Here is an 11503-nt window from a genome sequence, read left to right on the forward strand (position 1 = left end):
GTGGACTGGACATAAACATTCCTTTGGATCCTGTGTGTAAATAATGAAAACATAAAAACTATGGATTTTTCCCCTATCAAGCAGGTTAATAGTTTAATTGTATACGGTTATTCTTACATTAAAAGCTGCATACCTGGCAAGCTTTATCGGGTAACAGGGACTTTTAAATGTGCCAATGTTTCTACAGAAGTAACGCGGGTCAATTGCAAAAGGGATAACCATAATGATTAAATCATTAAAATTTTGTCTATGCTTCACAGAGCATAGAGAAAATTAACTTCCCACCAACCTCATTTTTCTGCTGAACATGAAATAATGATTTTCTGCCAGTATAATTACAAAGCTAACATCTGATAGAGTCAGCATCCAGGGGGGATTATCACATGCATGAGTATTAGACCTCATTACCAGCTTGACTGCAAAATTATTACATCTTGTAATTGGATGGTGAGATTTATATACAGATTGGCTGGGTTCTCTGTAAGATTGTAATTACAAGCTTCGTTGGTTCGCTACTTATCACACGGTGCAGGAGGAGGCAAAAACAAGCAGAGGAAAGACCATTTCATTAAGCCATAACCCTATCAAGGGAGGAGCACTGTAACATCCCTGTATTTATTAGGCCAAACAGAGCTGTTTGCAGAAGGGGAGGCCATTTATTACCGCCTGACAAATGGGATTTCATTTATTTAACCTCGGTGATCTATTTCAGTAAAATGTACAAACGAGCCATCCATTTTATGATTCCGGAGTCAACGCCTCAATTATCTAAAGGCTAACTGACTGTTAAAGCACCCATCTGCTAGGATGAATTCATTGATTTAATTTGCTTCATGTTACTGAATGATTCTTAGCAGACAGGGAGGGGAAGGAAGGGGAAGGAAAGGAAAGGGGCGGCTGGTGGTTTAGGAGAATGCATCACAGTGATTCAGCATGCTGGTGTCTGTCTGCATGTGTGTGCGCGCGCGTGCGCCTGGTTTTTTTAATCCTTCAGCACAATAGAAGAAGGCGATCAATAGCAGCTTAAATTTTATGAGACAAGGAGTTAAGTTGTTCAGCTCGAGCCAAAACACCTTTGTTCTACCATAACAAGTAATCTCTGTGGCGGAATTAATATTGACAAGCTGGCTTCTTTGTAGCTAATTTTGTGGGTGCCTGAGCCAATCAGGAGCCTTGCAGTAATAGAGTTGTTATTAGAGTTCATTATAAAAGCTGTGGATCAATGGCTACACTGGGAGGGAGAGGACATGCTGCAGCAGAATGCATATGTATGCTCAAGGAAATGAAATCCTTTTAATGTCCTTGTAATAATTTATTCTATAGTTCTCTTTGACTTAAAAAAAAAAAATCTTTCAAAAACAAAATTAGAAACATTCCCTTGTGAGGCTTTTAATTTTATCGTAACACTGAAACTGATAGGAAGAAAAGCAGGATTTTATGGGTGGGAAAATTCAGGGAGACCTTGTTACCCAGCTCTGAGTTTTATCAGAACTGGATTTCATTTGGAAAATGCCACCACTCCCATTTTATCCACATCACCCAGGCTGGTTTGCTGAAAGCTTAAGCTGCTGCGAACATAGCATCGATGTCTTTTAAGCCACCCCTTTTCTCCTGCCTCCCTAAACCATCTGTCTCATTAAATCTGATTTTTAGTTTTTTTTCTTTGACGGGATGTCATTTTGCAGAAAACATCTTTACATTCAAGGAGAAGAAGTCACAAATAGCACGCTAAAGCTTTTCTCCCGTGTTTCTAGGGAGGAATGACCTGTATGCTGTAAGTGAGTTAGCACTTTCAGCAAGCTGACAAGGAGTTCACAGAACACAGCTCTTTGTAAAAGGTTGCCTCTTTCAGCTGTAAAAGGGCCCTCCTTGATGTAAGTGTTCCCAGAGTAATAATCCATTTCTCTTGTGGCAGGCTCCAGCTCATGCTATAATCTTTCCCACAAGCTCCAAATCAGTACAAGAAAGCTGTTTACTGGACAATTTTCCCTGCATCTCAATGTCAAATGATACTGCATTAAAATGTGAGAACATCACACTCTAAGAAAGGCAGGAGGATCAAAGGGAACCCTCACAGTGAGTGAGTTGAGACAAATTAGCATCTTTTGGTCATGGTTTCCTAGATATAATAATATGGCATTTCAGGGCCATAAGTTGTTTGCTTTGCTTCCTCCCCTTTATTTCACTATTAAAAAATAGCCATTTATTTTTTCCATCTCCCTATGTTTGTCTCTGCCAAAAAAAATTGAATCACTTTCAATTGATGCAATTAAACAGGGTAAGTCCCTTGTGTAGACACTGTTGTTTCAATTCCAGTAGATATCATTAAGTCAATATAAGAGACTCTTCCACAAAAATAAGACCATCAAATATGAGCACTGTTCTGTCTGCCTTTTTTTTTTTTTTTTTTCAATTATCACATTTTTCTCAAGGATTGACAGAAACAATAATTTCAATATTCTCATTTCTTTTTTTTTTTTTTTCTTTCCTGCAGACATCTGTCTTAAAACTTAGATTCCTGCTATTTAGCTCAGTAACAGAAAATATTCTGGGAGAGAAAACCTAGGAATCAAAGAAAAACGTGCCATCGCTTTTTCCATCCACTTTTTCTTCCACTCTCCCCTTGCAGCTGGAAGAAAGTAGCTGCATAGCATCTGGAACCAGTGACAGGAGGTGTTGAAAGTGAGGAAAAAGGTCAAAATACAGACAACGTAGAGCAAGCCAAAAAAATTAGGGAGAATAATTATGTGTTAATCAGAAAGTTTTTAATTTGACAATTTATTTCTTTTTCTATAATAAGCTTACATTTCAGAATTTGAACTGAATACCTTGATTGGAATTTTGTTTTGCAAAAGACTGAAAGGGGAAGTGTGACATATCCCCTTTCTTCCTCAGTTTGAATAAATAATTTTTCGAGCCACCCTCTGTTGGTTTTCTCTTTTCTTCATGACAGCTTATTTCTAATGGTGGAAGAATATCAACAGAAACTTATCTGTGATTTTTATGTCTCGTCATGCTGTTCTCTGACATTCATGTCCCTCCCAGGATCCTTCTGGGATCCTGAGGCATGAGCCTCAGCCTTGATGACTTTATTGTTCTTTGGTGTTCATTATTTGTCCAGTATGGAAAGCTTGTAATGAAAGGGAAAAAGAGAATTGATCAATGAAAAATGCTGAATGCTGTGTCTCAGAGGTCAGAAGGAGTTTCCATAGAATTAAAATTATTGCCAAATGAGCGAGATCCTGCAACAATGATGAGAACAAATAGCAAAAGACTTTTCAGTCACATAAAGTCAAGTCAGATCACAATGAGGTTGACACAGAGATTAAGGGCAATCTGGACATGGCTCCAAAATTAAATTATTACCATCCTTACTGAAAATGGAGATAAAATACCATCCCTAAAGGTAAGGGCAAGACAGCTGCTGGGAATGCAAAGCAGAAATCCCCTACCAAAATGTCACTTAGTCGATACACATTATTTCTGGTAGACCATCCTTGAATTTTTTTAGCATAGTGCTGTAAGTGGTCTGTGGTCAGGCCAGCCATGAACTAAACAGAGCTGACCTATGGGAAGCCCAGTACAGCAACTGAAAAATTAGTATTATGACTCCTCCCATGCATCTGCCCTCATCAATTAATGTGTCAGGCCGTCAGCCAGACCTTCTTCTTAGTGTTGGCCTGAAGTTCCTTAGGACACTAAATTTCTTCTTGCAACATCTTTTGGGCCACTCCATACCAGTGTAATACAATGTCCTGGTTTTGGCTGGGATAGAGCTAATTTTCATTCTAGTAGCTGGCATAGTGTTATGTTTTGGATTCAGTATGAGAATAACGTTGATAACACACTGATGTTTTCAGTTGTCACCACATAATGTTCAGTCTAAAGTCAAGGATTTTTCAGCTTCTCATGCCCAGCCAGCAAGAAGGCTGGAGGGGCACAAGACGTTGGGAGGGGACACAGCCAGGACAGCTGACCCAAACTGGCCAAAGGGGTATTCCATACCATGTGACATCATGTCCAGTATATAAACTGGAGGGAGTTGGCCTGAGGTGGGATCGCTGCTCAGGAACTAACTGGGCATCAGTCGGCGAGTGGTGAGCAATTGCATTGTGCATCACTTGCTTTGTATATTCCAATCCTTTTATTATTATTGTCATTTTATTATTGTTATTGTTATCATTATTGGTTTCTTCCTTTCTGTTCTATTAAACTGTTCTTATCTCAGCCCACAAGTTTTACCTTTTTCCTTTTGATTCTCTCCCCCATCCCACTGGGTGGGGGCAGTGAGTGAGCAGCTGCCTGGTGGTTAGTTACTGGCTGGGGTTAAACCACGACATACAAACACAGAAATAATAACAAGTTATCTTTAGCTTTACATTCCCCTTCCACCAGATTTCACTTCTTTGAACCACTATTAGTCAGTCATTATTTTTATTCCCCCACTTTACACCATTTTAAAGTCTGGAAATTATTTTGTTCTTTTTCCTGCTTGATGAAGCACACAAGTTCTCTTTTGCCCGAAACCCTGATCACCGACTTCAAAAGTTACTTCTATACCTCATTGCAACCCATAATAATTTCTAGTAACATATCCATATGTGAAATCCCTCTAGCACCAAGATCAGTCTCTAATTCTCCTCGATTTCAATGGAGAGAGTTTCACATTGCAGATCTGATGCTCTGTAACAGCACTTGATTTTACTGATGTCACTCCAATAATTTCACTGGGCCACCCCAGATTTACACTGCACTAGAAGCAAAGAAAAATCAAGCCACCGTGTTAAACTGTTCATTCCTAAAAGAGGATCTTTCTTTGCCACAGGTTTATCCTTAGTGGAAATGAAATAGATTGGGCAGTTATATTTGCTAAGCTCTCTTGTCACGAGAAGAAAGGTAGTAACATTTAAGCTGCTGCTCTGACTGACTGAATATCCCATAATACTACTACTATAGCAGCAACTTTAGAACAACACACATTTGAATCACCAAATGCAATCGGAATTTATTTCTTTGGAGTTTCTGTCTGCTTTCTGAAAATATTTTGAACAGCATTAGTTGGGGAGGCGGGGGGAAGCTAGTCATTAGAACATACATTTTTCAGCCTTATTGCTCACAATTAACACACTCAATAAACCACTGAATATAACTGCATGTTACATGTGCAGCTACAGTAAAAGGCATCTACTTTTCAAGTTTTAAAGCTACTTGTCCTTTTGCCTTATACCTCAAAACAGGCCTGAGGCGGGAATGTATTGCTGTATAAATACATGCCTCAGACCATGCTATTCTTTAGTAAAATGTGTGTTGTAATGAGATAACACTGCACCTCTAGTAGTCCAACATATCCTGAAGGTCTACAGTTATCTCATTATGAAGTCTGTTCAGTCATGTCTTATTGACTAATTCAGTTATTTTATTTACAAATTTTCACTATGACTTGACTGTCCGTAGACAAACCAATAGAAAAGATGTTCAGTGCCAGTAGGTTGGTGTTGAAAGGATAACTATAAATTTCAGCACAAGTGCCAACCACTTTCCACTGACTTTCATGAGAATAGCATATATGCCAATGTATTTTTGAAAGAACCATTTTTCTTTTTTACGAACTCATACTCTACCTAATCTACATGCATTAAGATCTGAGGCATTTCACAAATTGAATATGTCCACAACTCAGAAAAGACATTTGTCAGAACGAAAGAATCAAACAATGTAGTCATCGTAACTTGTAATTAAAGATCAGATCCGAAAGCTGTTGACAAAACATGTATCTACCATACACACATTCTCTCTCATATTTTTAGAAATAAATTTTGAAGAAAATTTGTATTCAAAGCTAGAGTTTTCTTTCTAGTAAGTGTGGGTGGAAGGGCTGTTTAAAGCAGAACAGAGAATAGCAAGAGCTGGGCCAAAGAGACACCAGACAGGGACGTGTGTTGATAGTTCTAAGGAAACTTACTGAAAAGGCATGTTTATTGAATGGGTTTAGGAAGGCATCAAACTGTGAAGGTGTACAGAGTACCAGATTGTCTCTCCACAACTCTACAAAAGCAGAGACAGCAAAAACTATGACTATGTCAGATAGAATCATATAACAGCCCAGGTTGGAAGGGACTTCGAAAGATCACCTGGTCCAACCTTTTGCGGAAAAGGGAACCTAGATGAGATTTGCTAGCACTCTGTCCAGTCACATCTTCAAAACCTCCAGTGATGGGGACTCTACTACATCCCTGGGGAAGTTGTACCAGTGACTGATTCTTCTCTCTCTGAAAATTTTCTTTCTTGTATCAAGATGAAACTTCTCCTGGTACAACTTGTACCTGTTGCCCCTTGTCCTCTCCATGTGGCTCCTTGTGAAAAGAGAGCCTCCATCCTCTTTGTAGTCACCCATTAACTACTGGAATACTGTGATGAGGTCCCCTGTGAGCCTTTTCTTCTCCGGGGTAAAAAGACCTCACTCTGTCAGTTTTTCCTCATAGGGCTGGTTCTCCAGCCCTTTGATCATCTTCATGGCCCTCCTTTGGTGGTGAGATCGAATATTTTTATTACCACTTACTATGCCTTACAACTAGAAAAAACAGATATAATGTTTGGGAGGACAAAGGGGTAGTTCAAGAGTCACCGTTGTCCCACCTGGTAACTCCACACCTGCCTGGTAATGACCTTGCAAATGGATAGGAAAAGCACCCTAACTAGGACAAGAAAGGAATCAGATAAGGATTAGATTTGCTCTCATAACTGAGAGATTTAAGATCCCAACTCCATTTTCATGAAAAGAACTAGAATTTCGGTTGGGCATTTGGGCACTACCATGTCTTGTAATAATGACAATGAAACAATCATCAGTCCCCTGAGCTACCCGTGTGTGTGCTTTAGGCTTTACTTTAATTACTGTGGGTGAGGAAAAGACTCTGAAGATGTCATCTGGCAGACTCGCAAAACTACCCAGTTGTTGAACAAGAAAAGTACTGCTCTGGATCTAGCTATTACAAAGAATGTGATTTCTATAATCTAGTAAAACATAAGGATTATTTTATTTCTTAAGGACACTTTCCTTCACCTGATTATGAGGACATGATCAACACACTGATTTTAATGTAACAGTAATATTAGTTAATCATTTGCTAGCACTTAGGTAGAAAATTGATATTCTTGGTCGTGCGTGTAAAAATAATATTTTAAATAAAGTCTGTAATACTGGTAATGAATGCTCAAGAGTTCTTAGAAGTGACTTCATACGAACAACTCATATCACAAGATTAATAAGAGACTAGACTAATTTTGTGTAACATATAAAGAGCTCTTTTCTCATTTGCACAAAACCAAAATGAGCAAATGTCAGGAAGACACAAGGACAGGAAAGTATTTTTGAGTAAAAACTGGTAAACTCAGGTTTCAGCTGCTTTTGCCATCATCTACAGATCTGTACATTTTTTGAAACAATAGGGGGTCATTACTTTAAGGATGATGAAAACACCACAGAACTAACAAAAGGCTTGCTCATCAGGAGTATCTTCCTTCATTTTCCTTGCTTTATTTTGCTCAGTGCAGTTTTTCACCAATATCTTTTCTCTGCTGACAGTAAATGCCAAAATTAAAATACAGTCATCATGCTAACAGTCTTTGAGATCAAGAAAAAGATAAATTCAAACTACCATTGTTTCTCATTTTGACAAAAAGGCATTCATTTAGCACCTTTTTTTTTTTTTTAAGTCAGATGTTTCTAAAGAGCAAGTTCCTCAAAGACATTTTCTACCATTTTGTGTTTGCATACTAGCCCTGACAACTGTGATCTGAAAGAAACCATCAGTGTTCATGCACAGTCAGAAGCCCTTAGAACTTCTGAAAACCCCTGTTTTGCTGAAGATAAATGCCCTCAAATGGGAGAGGAAGGGATAAAATTAGTGACAAATTCTGCCCCAAAAATATGATTTGGAAGACACGCTTAGAATCAGGGTCAGTACTTGGGAACACCTCTCTACTCCACAGCTTTCCACAAGCTATAATGGGGTGTCAAAATTAAGTCTATCTACTTGTTCAGCTTCTTTGATCTAAGATTCACCAAGTGACAAAGCAGTGTTCTTTGGTTTTTTCCTCTGCTATCTGTGATTTCCTAGGTCTCTCATTCAAGTACTGGGCAGGGCTAGGACTTCCAAAACTTCCAAAAGTCAGGCAAGAAAAAAGGAGTGCATTTTGGCTATCTGGCCTCTGTAGTACTGCAGATCACTGGTGGGGACCAAACTGAGTTTTCTATGTCACTGATACCTGCTTTAAGCTTAAGAGAGCCCTATGTCCTCCTGGAAGTATGATTTGTATCCCATTAACAAAACTACCACTTTCAGCCAAATGAAATTACAACATTGGACAGAATCTAGTAATTTTGGCTGAATAAAGTAATTACAATAATTTTATTACTTAATTATGGTAGTTATTGGGGGTGAAGGGCATGGGAACCTATTGTTTCTAGCTCTCAGATAAACACTGCAGTCAGCAGCCTGCAGTGCTGTGCTCCCCTGTGTTAGAGGCTGAATTGTTATCTCGAACCATTTGCCTCAAAGATTGTGAGGTATGAGGGACTGGGCTGTCATCAAGGAACTGTGAACTGCTCATCCAGAGCCCTTTGTCTCCAAGATGGCCGGTTTAAGCGGGACACTCCTCTGTCCATAAGGACGATTACCAGGCCATTGAGGCATTCAGGGGAGGAAACTGGGCTGGAGCTGATAAGATATTGGTTTCTGGTATCGATCACGCGAAGGTCGTGTGTGATGAATGAAACCTGCAGCGCATGACATCATCGAAATATGCCCTATAAAGAACCCCTAGAAACAAGTGGTGAAGGGGGCCTTTTCTTCCTCACCAAAGAATTGAAGATGGAGGACCGACGGGACGCCGCTGGATCCGTGCTGGTGACCTTCCTTGACCGACTGCTGGCCTGAGGACCAACGGGACGCCGCTGGACCCATGCTGGTGACCATCCTTGCAACTCTCGCCACCGACTACTTGCCTGAGGACCGACGGGACGCCGCTGGATCCATGGTGGTGACTATCCTTGCAACTCTATCCCGACTGCTTGCTTAATTTCTACCTTTTCTTCCATTCTATCCTATCGCTACCATTTTTCCGCTTTTGATACTTTTGATAATAAAAACTCTTTTGACTATACGGCATTTGACCTCGTTTGTGTCTTAATCTCGCTCTTGGGATCATATAGAAACCTTCCCCGACATTGGATCGGGACATTTAAATTGGCGTCACGGACAGGATCCCTTGAGACGAGAGTGCCGTACTGTTTCCCTGCTTTAATACGCGAGACCTCTCAGGAACGTAAGGGGGGCAGGCTTGTGGTGTTTGAAACTTTACGTGCTGCCTTCCTGAGACGACTGCTTCCCCGCTTTTTATAAGGTGTTTGAAACTTTACGTGCTACCTTCCTGAGACGACTGCTTCCCCACTTTAACACGTGAGACCTCTCAGGAACGTAAGGGGGGCAGGCTTGTGGTGTTTGAAACGTTACGTGCTACCTTCCTGAGACGACTGCTTCCCCGCTTTGTATAAGATGGGTGATAGCAAAATTGCCCGTTTGGGGAAAGAAGCTTTGTTTGATTTTTTAGAAAAACATAAAGCGCGACCCTCTGTGCTTGGGATAGACTGGGCTCAGGGAAATTGGTATAATCTGCAGAGCGTTGTTGATCGGATGGTCGCTTTACAGAAAGATGCTAGAGTGCGGTCAGGGAAAGGAAAAGCAATTGCGTGTGCCGTTCTCGGAGCCAGTCTGGCCGCAGCAGTGGAGGATAGGGATTGCCACCTCACTGCAGAATCTCAAATTATTGAATCCCTCCAAAATCTTGTTCAGTCCCTTATGGGACAAGTGGCGGGATTAAAAGCACAACTTGAAGCAGAAAAGAACCAAGTGAAACATTTGCAAATTGCTCTTAAGGAGCAGCTCCTTGCAGGTACTGTCCGTGAGGAAATTCCTCCAAGATCAGAAATTTGCTACCCCTTTAAGGACCTGCAGGCAGCAAAAGAGAGAGTGGAGAAGTTAGAGCTGCCTTCATTGCGACCTTTAGTCAAAACTGAATATACTTATGATGATGAGCAAGACCAGTTCCCCCAAGTTACAACTAAAGAGGTCCCCTATACTGCCACTGAGTTGGCAAAACTAAAAAAGGAATTTGGCCGAACCCCTAAGGAGTCAGAAACGGAGTATGTGTGGAGAGTATCATTGTCGGGGGGGGACCAGATTCTGTTAAGTGAAAAGGAGGCGGAAGGGTATTGGGGACCGGGAGTGTTTTTAACTACTGGGAATCACCGTGCCCCCTGGTCTTTAACCCAACGGGCAGCCTATTGGGCGGGAGGTTTGAACCCCTTGGAGAGGGGAGATCCCCTCGCGATTACGGGGACTGTTGATCAATTAGTGGAGAGTGTGCAAAAGGCAGCTTGTCTGCAGATGATGTATGATCGAAAATTGGAGCCTAGGCAGGAGTCCCCAATGATGATGTTGGTGGATCCTGAGCGAATGACTCCCCTTATACGGGGACTCCCTGATTCCCTGAAACCAATTGGTATACAATTACAAGGAAAGATACAGGCGATGCCCCAGGGCGAGAGTGTTGGGGCTGCTTCAGGAGGATTCACGCCTGATCAGCACCGCCGCCCCCCAGATAAGAAAATTTGGACTTGGGGAGAAGTGGCCCAGGAATTAATTAATTACGGGCGCAAATATGGTCCTGTTAACCCTCCAGCCACCAAAACAGACTCCAGGGGCTTGAGGCGGACTGAAGTAAAAATAGTTCCGTGCCCTGGGAGTGATAAGAGAACACCCCTTGCTAAACCGCCGGGGGGGAGAGATATCCCGAACAAACGTAATATACTGTGGGCGCGGGGATACCAGAAGGGGATCCCGCGTAGCTTAATGGACGGGATGCCAACAGACAAATTGGAAAAATTGGTAACAGCGTGGCCTGATAAACCAGTAAACAGAAAAGTGGATTTTGAGAATACTACCCTGAGCACACCTTCCCTGATTGATTTATCAGAAACAAATGCCACCCAAGAGCCGGCGGGAAACTAGATCCTTCGCCTTCCAGTGGTGAGCGGGGGGGCGAAGGTTGGATGTATATTAGACAGCTCACTGAAAACGGCCAGGGTGATTTACTAATTACAGGCATTGTGGGACCAAGACAAGTCCCAGTCACCTTTTTGATAGATACCGGAGCTCAGATTTCAGCTATTAAAACCAAAGATGCTGCTAATTGCGGAATTACACCCTCCAAACAGCGGCTTTTTGTGGCAGATGCATTCGGCATTGTTCAGCCACAGGCATTAGCAATGGTCAGCCTGCGTTTGCCAGGAGAAGATAGTGCCACTACAGTGACAATGGTTGTGGGGGAGTTTCCACTTAACCTTTTAGGACTCGATGTTTTAAAAGGAAAAACCTGGATTGATAACCAAAGCAGACAGTGGTCGTTTGGCTCTCCCACAATAGATATTCGGCTGTTAAAA

The 11503-nt window shown here is 41.4% G+C and overlaps 1 protein-coding gene across 1 annotated transcript; it reads left to right on the forward strand.

The window, feature by feature from the left end:
* The first annotated feature begins 9557 nt into the window (after positions 1-9557).
* Positions 9558-11072, forward strand: LOC115340064. Its single transcript, XM_030010855.1, has one exon. It carries the CDS (start codon positions 9558-9560, stop codon positions 11070-11072), a length of 1515 nt encoding a protein of 504 aa, XP_029866715.1.
* The last annotated feature ends 431 nt before the right edge of the window (positions 11073-11503 follow it).

This window comes from Aquila chrysaetos, chromosome 4 (genome assembly GCF_900496995.4).
Source record: "Aquila chrysaetos chrysaetos chromosome 4, bAquChr1.4, whole genome shotgun sequence".
Classification (NCBI taxonomy): domain Eukaryota; kingdom Metazoa; phylum Chordata; class Aves; order Accipitriformes; family Accipitridae; genus Aquila; species Aquila chrysaetos.